The 15,165-nt window shown below is 42.6% G+C and overlaps 1 protein-coding gene across 50 annotated transcripts in view; it reads left to right on the top strand.

The window, feature by feature from the left end:
• Window positions 1–15,165, top strand: part of LOC107318346 (uncharacterized) — a 183,110-nt gene that overhangs the window by 105,061 nt on the left and 62,884 nt on the right. For 32 of the 50 annotated variants that reach the window (XR_014933382.1, XR_014933374.1, XR_014933377.1 and 29 more), the window contains 7 exons: window positions 4,769–4,891; window positions 7,779–7,901; window positions 9,368–9,505; window positions 11,277–11,399; window positions 11,832–11,954; window positions 12,489–12,635; window positions 13,924–14,055. Coding sequence is in view for 2 of the 50 variants with exons in the window: in XM_085513309.1 (XP_085369435.1) it covers window positions 4,769–4,891; window positions 7,779–7,901; window positions 9,368–9,505; window positions 11,277–11,399; window positions 11,832–11,954; window positions 12,489–12,635; window positions 13,924–14,055 (909 nt within the window). In the remaining 48 variants the exon portion in view is untranslated. The remainder of the gene's footprint in view (window positions 1–4,768; window positions 4,892–7,778; window positions 7,902–9,367; window positions 9,506–11,276; window positions 11,400–11,831; window positions 11,955–12,488; window positions 12,636–13,923; window positions 14,056–15,165) is intronic. The other 18 variants (XR_014933380.1, XR_014933395.1, XR_014933394.1 and 15 more) reach the window with 1 other exon arrangement.

The following is a 15,165-nucleotide window of genomic DNA, read 5'->3' as shown; positions in this document are numbered from 1 at the left end:
CTGCGTGCTCTGACTCCATTGCTACTAGTTGTCTTCTAACAAGAGTTCTGTGCTTAGGGTTTTTTTTTTACATTTTTTAGGCAATAACATGTTGAGAAATGTATACTGCAGGTCAAAGCTTGGCTTTTTTTTTTGCCATGCTGAAACTAATTGTCTGCTAATGGATAGCATAGGGTGAAATGCCTCCTACAGCAGCTTTTGTGGCTAATGTTTTCTGAATATCTATGACAGATAACTGAATATATGCTAATATTAATAATAGAAATGTCAAAGCTCTTTGCTGGCATCATTGGGGCCAGAGTGTGATGCCTTCCATGGAGGACAAAATAGCCTTTCCAGCCATTGATGGAGAGCATAATACATCCCTGCTGTTAGTATGGATAGATGCAGCCCTGCACACACTCACACGTACGTGTGTGCAGCACAATAACAGGTTCAGAGGACCAATCTTATTTTTATATGCAGTGTGCAGATAGGTGTGGGTGTGTGCTAACATGTTTTGGCAGGAAGAGAAATGTTTCTCTAGAGGCTGGGGGTCTATGCTGAACAGAAAGAATATTAATTTGCCTGGGTGAAAGGAGAGGTATCTTCAGATGTGCTCAAGTCCATCTCAGTCCTTGTTGTTTATTCCATGTGTCTATGCTACAGTCCTTCAGAGACTGAAAAAATACCAATGGGCAATGCCAGTGGGGCTGCTCTGTTTCCCCCTCCTTCCACTGGCAGACCCTTGGGCCTTTTGTTGCCGTCAGATCAAAGGGTGGCTGCACTTCAGTCGCATCTCCCTCTACTCACTGCCTTTGGCCAACACTGGTGCCAGGCAGCCCTGTGAATGGGATGCAGGGAATGGGATAGGTGTGCAGTGAAAGCTTGGTGAGAATGTAGGAAGTGCAGGACTGTGTGCATTCATCCCATTTCATATAAACAATGGTGAAAAAAATGACATGTAGCTGAAGCGTGAAGTTTGTCTTTGTTCATGATCACAGAGCTTCTGCCCTCGTGGACTCCTGGCCGCTTGTTACACTCTGACAGCAATGGCATAAGTGAGGAACACAGTCACGTTTTAATCCTAACATTTCCTTACTCATCAGGTTGTATATAGAGTTGGCCTCTCAGTTTTCTCCTACATGATGTCTTTTCTGTGTCTGATTTTGGCTTATCTTGCTCCTAATCACAGCCTGATTCATTCCTTCCCTTTAGGCTACAGAGCGCTTGCAAGTAGAATGGCACTGATACCTTTGAGTTTGATTGTTGCCTTTTTTCTTTAACAGAATCCATCATTTTTAAAATCAAACCTCCCCCCACATCATGACAATTGTGCACACGTGTGGCACCTTGGATGTGCCTGAGAAAGGTCCAAATTTAAGGATTTATTTTGCTAAAACTCCCATCACAAAACTGTTTCCATATGGCTCTGTTTCTCCTCAGGGCTTTTTTATGCTGTGTACAAAGTGTGAGTAAATCCTGCCGTCAGCTCCCGTGGTGTGCAGAGTGCTTGGCCTCAGGCTCTGGCCTGTGTGAGCTTCACCACTGGAATTCCTGAACAACGGCTGTATCTGCAGGTCAGAATTGAGCTGGAGCCTGTTGGTAAATGGCATGCAAGGTGATGGAAATTGAAATGGAGCAGCACAGCCTCTCCAGGAGAGCAGCTGTGGGCAGAGGAAGGAGGATTTGTCTTGTAAGAGGAGCTTAGCTGGCAAAATGAAGTGGGATGCTTTTCTCCCATAAATGCCTTAAAAAGTAAACACCCAGGGGAGAAAAGTGCTAGTTAAGCTGATGGACAAGGTTTTTACAGAACAAATGAGAATAAAGTGGCCACGAGTGCATTGGACTGACAATTAGGGCTGTCATCCCAGGGCTGAAACTGCAGCCAGGACCCTGAGAGGCAGTGGGGGAATGTCCAAGCCTAGCAGCATGCAGCTTTCCCCATATAGCCACAGCAATGAGATGGAGTTGTGAAGAATCAGAGTGGTGTAGGGTTGGAGCACCAGATGTGTATGGATGGGATCTGCAACAACACTGGTACTTGTGTAAAGGCACAGGCTGTATGAGATCTCTGCTAGAGTGAGTTCTCCATTGGGCTATCCAGGAGTGATGAGGACATATATACTTCTCAATCAACTCTGAATTTCCTATGTATAAATAACCGCTGTTTCCATTCCCAGCTCTCACTCCTCCAGGAGAAAGAAATTTTAGCACTGACCACTTTATATTTTCTCCTGTGTAAAGTCACAGTTGCCACGAGCAAGCAGACTATGACGAGATCCAGTTCTTCTTCTTTTGCTGTTCTAGAGTTCATAACCAATAGGACTGGAGAACTAGACCATATCCTTTGCAACCTTGCAGTGAAGGTCTGGAAGGGTTCCCAGCACATGCAGCACATGCTTTCCCAAGAGCGTTGTTGCTGCCTCAAACCAGTGCCTTGGTGTCACTCTTTCAGGTTGCCCAAGGAGGTTGTAGATGCCCCATCCCTGGAGGCATTCAAGGCCAGGCTGGATGTGGCTCTGGGCAGCCTGGTCTGGTGGTTGGTGACCCTGCATGTAGCATGGGGTGGAAACTGGACAAGCATTGTGGTCTCTTTCAATCCAGGCCGTTCTATGATCCTATGATATGATTCTATGTCTCAGGACAGCCTGGAAACAGATCAGTTTTGGGATTGTTTGGGGTTTTCCTGGTCTTTGTTTTTTGAACATTTAACAGCTTGGAATAGAGTTTCATAGGGTGTCGCCTGTTACCCAATAATGTTAACAAGTCAGACAATATGAGACAAATGCGTAGAAGAAAGAACACTAATGAGATGTTTCTAGCTTTTCCTGAAACCTGCCTGTGACAGCAAGGAACAGATATGTCAGAGTGAAACAAAAGCAAGTAAAACAAGTCAATCTGTGGTTGCTTTATCTCCTGAAAATCTCTTTCCTTTACAGATTTTTATCTTGTCTAGGGACTTCCAAGGCTGCTATTTTTTATTCAAATTACTACATTTTACTACCATGTACCCTATAATTTGTTGTTTGCTTGTTGTCATGTCACAGATTATTACAAGTCTTACTCTATGCTGTAATCATTCTCAAATTAAAGCTTTGGATGCTCTGAAAACCTTTATAATATGTAGGTTTAACAGATGCTGTTTGATAGTGATTTCACTTAATTTATCCAAATAATAATAATAAAAAAGAATCAACAAATAATATTTGGTATCAGTCAGGGAACAAGTTCTTGCTTGAAGCTAAATCCTTTGTAGACAGGCAACTGTTTAACTGCAGAGCCAAGCTGTCAGCCTTGAAAGTGTCACATAAGATGAAGTGCTGCTGTCCCTTGAAAACCTATTTGCAACCTATCGTGCTGAAAGTCCAACAGAAAAATTCAGTTCTAAATCCTTAACTGTGATATTATTTTATGCTATCTTGTCAAATTCTCAGCCTGCACACTCCAGTGGCTGTGTTTTTGGGATGTCAGGAGGTGAAATGAGGAAATTTGAAGGTGTTCTGGGGCAGTGTCCTCTGCTGCAAGCAGTGACATAAAATGCCAGTGGCCACATATAGGATAAAAAAAGCAAAACTTAGAGGACATTGGGAAAAAAATACGCCACCATTTTTAAAGTACCTCTATAAAATATGGGTCTTGTTGCCCCAGCACCTTCTTCTTCATAGCTATACATATAAGTATATAAGTGGGTAGCCAATGGGGCAAAGTCTAGAGGAAAACACCTTCAGCTGATGTTGGCTTTCCTTCCCAGTTCCCCTCCAGAAGTTCCCCTGAATAGAACTTGAGATGAAGGACAAGTGAAGGAGAAGTCAGGCTGGAGGCAACTGTGGAGTGCTGGTCCAATGTTTCAAATCAGTCAGTTATTAGTAAGAAGCTAAAACTATGTTACAGCTTGAACTGTAAGGAAATAGCCTTAATTTTTCAATGGTTTAGAACTCTAAAGGACACATTTACCTACATGCTGTTATTCACCGTGTGTTGATGTAACTGAACTCCACACTGGAACACAGCCTTGTTCATAATGTCAGATTTTTGTATGAAAACTCTGGCTCTTAACCCAAATCATCCCATCCAAGCCGTCCCAGTAGGCCAGTTTGTATATGGACAAATTCTTTGTGCAAACACATTATTTTGCTTCCAGCAGCCACGCGCTCCAGAAATAAACATATTAACCACAGTGAAGTCTTTGAGGTGGAGACTTCTGCAGGCACTTTATAAATGTATTTTTAAGTACTCATCACTTAGAACTGCTTATCCTTGAAATTGCATGTTATTGCTGAAAACGAGTGAAAAACCTTGATGTATAACATTAATGCCACATGTTGTTAGACTGAAGGAGGTCTTCTGGTGCTCTTCAGTGAGTGTTTTCTCTGGAGACTTCTACATACATGCTATTCTTTGGCAAATTTCCTTGTTGAGTGTGCTTATGGGTTCCAACATTGGGTTACTAATTGCTGTTGTTTAGAGCAACTCCTGAAACCTGCTCTGCTATGGTAAAATAAGGATAAAATGTATTCTCCCATCCTGCTTCCAGGGAGTACTACAACCACAATTTCCATCAGTTTACAGTGCTGCTGATCTGTGGAAAATGCTGTCCAGGATCAGAGAAAATAGCAGACAGAAAAACAACGGATTTAACCATACCCCAACTCCTGTCAGATATTTTTTTCAATCTAATCTTTCACAGTACCGTAATCTCAGCTGTTGGTTGCAACGATGGCAGGTAAGACTGTTTCCAGGCACAAGCGTGACCTTTAAGCTGACAGTGTGCTCTAATTGGTTTCAGTGATAGACCCCTGCACAAGTGGGAATGGAGGATGCTCACAAATCTGTCAAAATGAGAGAGGAACTGCCAAATGCGAGTGTCACCCAGGGTATTATCTTTCTACAGACAAGAAGTCCTGCTTAGGTAAGAAACTGTGGACTCTATTAGAAGGAAAGAGATTGTTTGGTGCTTTGGCTTGCTGGGTTTTGAATTAAAAGAAATATGTTGGACAAACACGTACACGTTTTTTTTTGAAGCAGCATTTCTCTTTGTGATAGTTACATCAGCCAGTAGTCTTGGAGGGGCACCTTCATAATGGTAATTACTCCATGATCTCATCAATCATTGTCTCTAGCAGTGTGATTTCTCAGTGCTGTAGTGTTATTCCTGTAGTGTCCCTTTAAAATAATGCCCCAGATACAGCTCCTGAGAAACTGGTTCAGGTAACACTTTGAACCAGGTCACTGAAAACCTATTTAGAATTCAAAGGGCTTTTTAGCTGGAGAACTGTTTCCATATTCATAAAGAAAGTACTATGAAGAAAGAAATCACAAAGTCTACTTTTTCCAAAGAGAGGAGCTTAAAAAGTTGAATTCCAAAGTCCTGCATTTAGGCTGGGATTTTCAAAGGGATCTGAAGCATTTATGACCTGAAATGTGTGGGAATTAGAAATCAAAATTACAGCTTTTCTCTTCAATATGGTGCTTGGAAGCAAGAATTTATCAGTTCAATGAAGCACAAAGCACCCATGGATCATGATGCGCAGGTTTCTAACAGCCTTGTTGGGATCAGGGCGCGCTTTCAGACATTAATTTTAAACTCCTCTTTTTGAACACCTGGCCAAGATTTTACCAATACTAGGCTTGCTGTGTCATATCTGTACTGGTGTCTGTACAGGATGCTGGTTCCATACAAAATATTTTACTCAGCTGCCTGTAAACCCTTCTTTGAGGAGCACAGTGCACCTTGGTGATCCTGTTGGGATGACTCATATGTGTAAGGTTACTGAAAAAGCATTTTCAATACCGGAAAGTATTTTCAAGTAATGTAGACTGTATGGTGATGATTAATCAGTGGAAACAGCAGTGAGTTTGATACTGGGGTCAGCATATTCCTCATTTTATCTTGAATAAATGTTGACAGTTCTGTTAATTTATGTATAAAATAAAGCACTAGATAACTGGCAATGTTATATACTGGAACAAATTTTCTTTCTGACCCCATGGCAGCAGTCATAAGTCATCAGGATTCATTTCCTAATATGAATATACATATATATATATGTTTTTCTTAGGAACTGTACCACGTTTATTTTATTTGCCAAATTCAAGCTGGTATCTGACTCTCTGGAACCTGAGCTAAAAGGAAAAGCAGGGCAGGGAGGTGTCATGCTTTAGCTATTAGCCGTGTTTATCAGATATGAAGAAATGAGTGCAGCATGGTGGTGGTGGAATGGTTCTCTAATATTTTTTTTTTTCTATTTGAAAAGCATAAGAAAAGAACTCCAGCATTTGCCAACATTTTTCTACTTGCAAATTGACATTTTATTACAGAATAAGGAGAAATAATTCATTTTATTTTGAACAGCAGCTGCACACATGGCCACTTCAGAGCAGCTGTCATTCATCCTGAAATCTTCATGGGTCAGTCTGTGGTGTTTGCACTGCCTGGGGCTTCTTTTTGCAAGTAGGCTGATTGCATTCGTAAAGCTGCTTGTGTTCAAGTGCAGGAGTCTGTGAGCACGGGACTGATTACAGCACATATGGAGAGGAGCTGTTAGATGTTTTCTGGAGTAAAGAGCAAGGAACTGCATGCCTGGCATCCCCTCCTGGACATGAAGTGCTCTGTCCCAGGATGATTGCAGGGTATAATCTGCATTTTGCAAGTGTAATGTCAGAACCAAAGCAGAAGCAGGAGGTGGGTAGGCGTGTGCTGTGTCTGCATACAGGCTGAGGGTGTGCAGCTGTGCTACATGGCAGCACTATCTAGTACAAATAAGGTTCCCTTCCCTTCCCTTGTCCTGCTCTCCCACTGAGATTTTAGGAAGATAGATGCCTTTAGTGGCATGTCATTCCCCATATACAGCTCCTTGCCTTTTCTATTTTTCCTTCTGATGAGAGAGGATTCCTCTCTGCAGAAGGAACTTCAGGATTTGTGGATGTGACAGAGAGGATCTGTCTCCATCGTACTTGCTGCCATTTATTCCAAATCATTTAACATTCAGGAAATAATCAGATATTTCCTGTTCCATTAATTTGAATGTAATGGCCATGAGGACCTAATGCTAATTTTAGGGTTGTGGGAGATAGGACTTTTATCTGAGTTCTTACTTGGCGTCTGGTACCATTGCTCTTGTTAGAGGAAATACAGAGAAGTTATGTTGGTTGCTTCAAAAGTAATGCCTTCTATTTGTTGCCATGGAAACTACAACAGATACAAAGAGCACAATAATGCTGCTTAATAGAGCAAGTTCTCAGCTACAAACCACTGTTTTTCAACATAGTCACCACCATGATGAGATGCTTCTCATTGTATGGTGTGACAGCTATGCATGGCCATCTGGATCCTGGGTTGTCTTTCATGTCACTGCTGCCCCTGCTGAAACACACCATCCACGGCCTCACTTTGCTCATGTTCACCATTTGGTCTCCATAAATGTTCAACAAATGTCTATGAATGTCAATGAGTGCCATATTCTCTGGATGGAGCACACCAGCACCATCTGCTTCTGACATCATGAGCCAACATAATAAAATAGGAGGCATTACTTTCAGAGCTACCCTCATACTGATACAGTAAATATGATATCTGATGTAAAAATTCATGCTTAGGGGCTCAAGGTCAGCACAGAGTAGAAAAAGGCATTATTTTGGAGAGTATTGCTGTGAGTTCAGTGCTCCTGGATCCATCAGATGCTGTCGTTTGCAGACTCACATCAAGATGCTCTTTCCACTGGACATCTAGAAAGACATCCATGTGACTGTAGGGCAGTATTTTTTTTAATGTCTTTGCCTTTCTCTCTGCTTCCTAGACATTGATGAGTGTGCAGAAGGGACAGCCAGGTGTGCTCATCGCTGTGTGAACATGCTGGGATCCTTCACCTGTGTCTGTAATCCCGGCTTCGAGCTGGGGGCTGATGGGAAGCAGTGCTACCGTAAGTGACAGCTTTACAGCTCTGCCTTTCAGGCCGTCTTATCTGCCAACTGCTATGCTTCATTTTTAATTCAGTTGGATTAACACTCCCAGCAAAATAAATGTATGCAAAAACTCAAGCTTAATATTATTTTCTTCATCTTCTGCTATTGCCATTTTTGCAGGTTGATACCTTCCTAAGCCTCTGTTCACTGACCTTAATTACTGCATTTCAAAGAGCAAATCTCCCTGTTGGTTTATCTTCAGAGCCTGGTGAATTCTATTCCAACACCACCAAAATATTGCTGTTCTGTGAAATGTATTCATTTCTGCCCTCCCTCTCCCTATTTTCTTACATGCCTAGTCTGATGCAGAAGACAACCAACATGACATTCTGCTTTTGTCTTCATCTCCATAGGTTTGCTCATGTTTCTGCAGAGATTATTGACATTATTAAGTAGATGCTTAAGAAGGCGAAATAAAACAAGATTTAGAATGAATATATATATATATACATATATATATATATATATATGTATATATTGGAACAACTAAAATTTCCCAAGCTAAGATAACAGTGAGCCCTGTTTTCTTCCCTATGCACACAGCAGGGTTTCCTAAGCTGCAGTGCTCTCCTTGAGCAGAGAGTTGGCTTGTTGGTAGGTGATTCCTGTGCAGTCCTTAAGGGTAAATTTAGATTAATAAAGGAGATGGTGTGAAAGAGTTGATATTATTATGGGCTGAACATAAGCTCGCTAAAATACAGACAAAAGCTTGACCTCTTTTAGCAGAGATGGGCAGTGATCATTCAGTCCAATAATACAGAGCAGGAACTTTCAGCAGCATTTCCTTAGGAAAACATTCATGTGCCAGAGAGTGAATGTGTACTTCAAGAATCTGCATGTAAGAAATATTTAATAAGGATGAAAATCACTTTGAAAATAGCAATGTGCATTGAAACCAATGTAATAGTATATAATGTATCATAGTTTTACCTCAGTGTTCAGCAGGTCTCTGTGGATGGCGATTCTCTGTGCCTGATGCACAAAGCTATGGAGTAAGCAATACAAACACAAACACTCTGCATATTTTTATGATCAGGATTATCGCAGTGTTTGAGCAATTCACATGCTTTGTTTATTCTCTCATCCCCAGTGGCATAGGGAAATCCGTGTTTTACTAATGAACAGCTAAGACAAAGTAAATGGCAAAGATAATGCATAAAGTCTGGGTCTGTAAATCCCAACTTAGCATACTGGACAACAACCTATATTTCTTCTCCCTGATGCAAACAATCACACAATGGATTAGATGTAGCCTTCCATATATCTTTCTCAAATTGATGCCCTCTTCCAGGTAAGCTGGAAGGAAAAAAAAAGGAGCCAGCAGCTTGCTTGTTCATGGATGCTTTCTTGTGCAGTGCTCATTCTCCAGTACCTCTCCACTTGTGCTTATTTTTACCATCCCTTTTATTTGTTTCTCTGCAAGGCATTGAAATGGAGATAGTGGACACCTGCCAGCAGGACAATGGTGGTTGCTCCCACCGCTGCGAGCACACAGCAACAGGGCCACGCTGCTCCTGCCATGACGGCTATGAGCTCAGCTCAGATGGCAAGGCATGCACAGGTAACCAGTGGTACAATTCATGCTGTCAAGACTATGTCTCACTACATACAGCCCAAGCATTGCATTGCTGAGGCTTTGTTTTGCTTTTCTCCTCTTGCTAGCCAGTTTAGGATGGGAGCGTTACAACTGCATTAGGTTGCAACTGCATTAGGTTAGCTGCTTTTCAGCAGTGCTGCATGTGCAGACTCAGCTTTGTGCTGTAGAGGTTGTTCTGTTTCCATGCTTAGTGGTGAGGTTGCACTCTTGGCTGTGAGAAGTGTCACTTAGGAAGTACTCAAGACGAGCTTAAAAATTCCTTCATGTTTTATATGATTTTATGACAGGATTGTTTTTCTTTACAGCTTTTGCTATGCTGTCTCATTCTATTATTGCTATGCCATTAAAATTTTAAGGAATAGACAAGAAGAGAGAGGAAAAAAAAAGAAAAGGAGCAGGCACTGTGGAAAAGAACAGTTAGATGGAAAGAGGGGCAAGGAGCAGGAGCTCTGGGAACAGCATGGACAAAGATCCTGCAAAGAGAAAAACCCAGAGTCAGGAGGATGCATGAGCAGGGCAGGAGGAAAGCACAATTCTGTGTGGCTGGTGCTGGAGCACAAAAAATAAGAATAAAAGAGGGAGGCAGACATGGATCCTGAGCCAATGAGTTGGGCTGAGAAGGTTCCTTCAGCCCTGTTCCTGTGCTGAGGAGGAGGTGGTGATCTGCTAATGGAGATGTCAACGTAAGAACCACCCTGCCAAGGAGCGAGAGCAGAGGTGAAGAGCTTGGCAAGGCTGAGGAAGTGCAAAGTTACTCTTAACAGCAAAAATTTCCTTCTTTTGGGTGCGCATTTCGCGTTCCTACACAGACAATAGGCTGCTAATAGACCCCAGAGTGAGGTGTCATCTGACAAAGTGCAGAGAAGCTCAGCTTTGACATTTCTGGAAAACACTCCATGTCCAAATAACCTACATTAATAACTTTTGTGCTGACCTCCTCACCTTGACTGATTAATTACATTTTCCTTCTCCTCTTTCTCCTGCCCGTGTTTCCTAATAACGCTGGTGCTCTCTCCAAGGTTAATTGAGACACTGACCTTTCCCATCTGTGGTTCTTTTCCTAGGTAACGTTCAGAATGGTTTTGCAAACTCAGCATTGACAAGATGGCCTTCAATGGCCACTGAGCAGGGCAGCAGGTGGGGAGAGGGAGACCAGCCAGGAGTCTGCAGTCAGAAGATAGCAGCTTGATTCTTGCATCTTTGAGCCGGCATTGTGCACTTGCAGTCCTTTACACCGACGTGTCCTAGGCTGCAGCAGCAGAGGGGCAGCAACAGGGAGAGGGCTCTGCCCTCAGGAGATGCCAGCAGCAGTACCGCATACAGACCTGGGGTTTCCAACATGAGAATGACATAAGGGGTGTTGGAGCAGGTCCTCAGGAGGGCCACAAAGATGCTCAGAGGGATTGAGCTTCTCTCTTCAGAAGAAAGATTGAAGGAGCTGGTTTTGCTCAGCCTGGCGAAGGGGAGGCTCCAGGGTCACCTACCTCATAGTGGCTATCCAGTGTTTAAAGGGAGCTATTAAATAGGAGGGAGATCAGCATTTTAAGTGGTCCCCCCCAAGCAGAAGCACTGTTAGGCTAGAGCTCTGTTTCATTGCTGATGTTGAATATTGAACATATGAATGTGCAAATGGTTAAAAGTAAATTGCAGTGCTGCTTGCTATGTACATGCATTGTGTTCTGATGCTGGGGTGAGAGCTCAGCCCAGGGATGACTGACCTGCTCCATCCTTGCAGACGTGGATGAGTGCGAGACTGGCGAGTCATGCTGTTCCCAGTTCTGCATCAACTACGTGGGCAGCTACGAGTGCACTTGCAGAGCAGGCTTCCAGACCAGTGCCGATGGCTGCGGCTGTGACGGTGAGTGCCCCACACTGGTCATGCTCAGCTCAGTAAGGTTTAAAAAGGAAATCTCTACTTTGTAATGCTGGAATGCAGTAAGCCAACATCCAGCAAGGACGGATGGGCCATGGGAGATGAATCAGGGACCTTTCCCCCTCTTTCTGTATGTGCTGTATGTGGATGTGTTTTAAAGACTACTTCTGCAAAAGGAGAGCCCTCAGAATAGCCAAAGGATCAACAGAGCTTAACAGCTTAGAGCAGCTGTTTTCACTTGAGGCAAAAACATAGGTGGAATGATCTCTTCCATGCTGAGCTGAAATGTTTTAATACACTCAATAGCCCCAAAGTACTAAGAAAACTTGGTTTCCTTATGGTTGGAACAGCTCTGGCCCTGTTCAGAGAGTGCTCTCCCAATAGAGGCACTAACCAGCCTTTATACCTGTTTATTAGACGTGGATGAATGTCGTCTTGAGAATGGCAACTGTGACCACGTCTGCATTAATTCCCTTGGATCATATGAATGTGCCTGCAAGGAGGGGTACCGGCTGGGCACTGACCGCCGTGCCTGCATCGGTGAGTTCTTATTGCATCCTGAAGGGCTGGTCAGTATTTCTCAACTGTGAACTCAGAGATGGGATCTTCATGGATCCTGAGATTTTGGGAACCCTACTTGAGAGCTCTCAGATGTGTTCATGATTTCCTATCATGTTAAGACTTCAATTGTAGTTTTTGGAAATGGGCAGACAGCCTTGCTCTGTCTTTGTCATCTCCCAGATGAGTGAGAGTAATGACCCACACTCACTATCAGCAATCACGAACTTCAGGTGGGGAAAATTAAGCTCCAATTTAAAATCTGGCACAGTAACAGGGATGGTTTTGTTTGAGGTCCAGGGTTTATTTCCAGAAGAAAGAGAAATATTCTGTTTTCTTTTCTCTTACTTTGCACATCAAAAACTGTTCATCTCTATAAACCAGAAAACAAATCAAGTGCAACAGGACATACCAGAGCATAGCTGGGAAGTCACCCAGCACCAAAGCACAAATGCAAGATGGGTTTCGGGGAGGAAGTCTGGGGATGCCATTCTAACCTTGTATGCATTGTGTCAGTGTTAGGAGGGGACTCTTCAGTGTCGGGCTTTGCAGGGGCTCCTGGGCTGCAGTTCAGAGGTGCCCCCCAACTCCTGCACTACGTGCTTGGGGCTCCACGCAAGGATGAGGAGCAACGAGGGGAGCTGACGCTGGTGCACAGAGCCGGTGAGTGCACAGTCTTATTTGTGAATAAAAAAATCCCACATGACTTTCCTCTGGAGGTTGAGAATCTTTGTTGGTGGCTGAGGCACATTCTCAGTGAGGTAACTACATAGAGATGAGGCAGCAGAGCCCACGAATGCACACAGCCATAGGACTGAGTGCAGAATCCCATGTCCTGTGCTTCTTCAAACTTTGCATACTGCGCACTCTACACAGCATCAGTTCCTCCCCAAAAAATAGAAACTGCACTGTGGAAGGGCTCAAACCCAACGCTCACCTTTTGATGAGTGCTGGTAGCTCACTGGTGCTTGTTACATGTCCCATGACTTCTGTATTAACTCTTATTACTCATTTGAGAACTGTGCCCTACAGGCAATGAACCAGGAACTGGTCTCAGCTATTATCAACACTTATTTTTCTGAACACAACTATTTAGGTCTCCCAGATCACATTGCATCTGAGCACAGTCAGCAACACTGATATTCAGCTGGGAAACTGGTAAATGAGATCACTGTGGGCAAAATTATCAGGCACAGAAACCTCAATCAACAGGAGGCCCTTATTTTTCTCTTCCTTTGTCAACAGAGCCCCCAAGGAGAGAAGAAGAGAGTGAGCCTGTGGGTGCTCATACCTGTGTGTAGGGCAGACAAGGAGGGCAGGATGGGGAAGCTGGAATTTATTTTTGTATTTCTTAGTTTTTCTGCCTGAAATAACCCTTCCTAGAACCAAGAGGCAAGAAGCGAATGATAAATGTGTGTTATCCTTTGTCTTCCTAGAATAGCTCAAACTATGCTGTTAAAAATATTGCTTGACTGTGCTTTACAGCACTGAATGCACCTACTAAAATCACAGAACAAGGTGAGCCTCACAAGAAGAATCTCTCCCAATAAATATTTTTCATTGTATACAATTATATTAAGCATTAGCCGAATTTCAGTTTTTCTGAAGGCAAACTATTTGCTCTTAAAAAGTACTTTTAAGTGCTCTTTGAAGGGGAATCACAGTATTTAAGGGCATACATCCCAGCTGCAGTCCCGGTTTTCATTTTAGTCAGATTAAAATTTGAAGCAGAAAATTTGGGAATGTCCACCCGGGGGTACGATTTGGCACAACTTGGTGATATTTGCTGTGCTTCCAGCATGAACATTAATGACTTGAGTAGGCTTTTATTTTCAGGTTGTCAATGTCGTGCACATTCCCTTTTGTACTTGTGCATCTGGAAGGACAGCTAAGAGCCTCTAGAAGTGTTTTGTCTGATGCTCACTGAGCCTTCTGTATTTTTTCCTTTCAGTTTGCCTTGATAACACTTTTGGCAATGACTGCAGCTTGAGCTGTGAGGATTGTATGAATGGAGGCAGATGTAACAGCGAGAACAGTGGCTGTGTTTGCTCACCTGGATGGACCGGCATCATCTGCAATGAAAGTGAGTACAGTGCTTTGAATTCATTTGAAAGGCAGTGACTTTGAGCTGTGACACTTAAAATAGGTAGGAAATAGGAATAAACTGTTGTACTTCTAATCCAAAAAGCTCTTTAAGGAGGGCAGCTTTTTCACTTCCAGATCAACATTTTATTATCGTATGACACTGTATACATTGTATGGATGCTACAACAAATGAAATAAACCTTCAGGCAGTGAGGTCTCTGCCATTGCATGCAGTGTAGTACCCCATCCAAAGTGCTCATGTTGGAACCATTCTTATTCAATTTGTGCTTGCAGTGCTCTGCTCCTCACCTTGACCAACTGAGTTTTGGAGGGCTGTCCTGGCAAGTGATGTGACTGTCTTTATTCTTGCCTATTGCTAGAAGAACTTTCTGTTTCAGAAGTATACGTGTTTACCAACTGGAAAGATAACATCACTTTGCATCGATAGGCAGTGATCCTCAGGTTAATCACCATCTTACTTGTTTAGAAGGCATCATCACAGAGACAAAAATGATTGAAAATGACATAAATCATCAGTCTGCCCTTAGTTATTTCTAGAGACCTATCTAGATTTGGTTTGTAAGCACCACGGACAGCTGAAGGAATAGGAATGAGTAGGATTAAAATGATGATTTGTACCTACAACTGCTCAGGCTGCCATGTTAGGATGATTTCACTGACATTCATGGTGCTGTAGAGATTATAAAAATTTCAGGACAGGAAATTCTTCAGTTTGCTTCATAAATAATAATAACATTTTTTGCTCTATATTTACACTACATATCCGTGCATGTAATGTTATGGAATTTAACATTGGCATTTAGAGAATGCAGACTAATGGAACTGTGTTAAGCCATACCTGCAGTTCAATGAAGCAAGCACTGACAAGAATAAATACAACATCTAATCTGTATGAAGTAACCAAATGTGATGGCTTTCATTCTTTTTTCTTTCTTTCTAAAATGAAAAAAAGAATGGCATAGTTCATGGGCTTAGGGTATGCTACATAGCTGAGAACTCTGGAACTATATTTCTATAACAATACACCCCAGAAACCAAATGAAAATGGATGTGAAATGTCAAGTTTCTTAATGTACATTGATAAAAT

The sequence above is a fragment of the Coturnix japonica genome, chromosome 12 (assembly GCF_054131305.1).
Source record: "Coturnix japonica strain WE chromosome 12, WE-NBRP24, whole genome shotgun sequence".
In the NCBI taxonomy this organism is placed as follows: Eukaryota; Metazoa; Chordata; class Aves; order Galliformes; family Phasianidae; genus Coturnix; species Coturnix japonica.
Note: the sequence above shows the minus strand (reverse complement) of the source record. Positions and strands in the feature narration are given on the sequence as shown.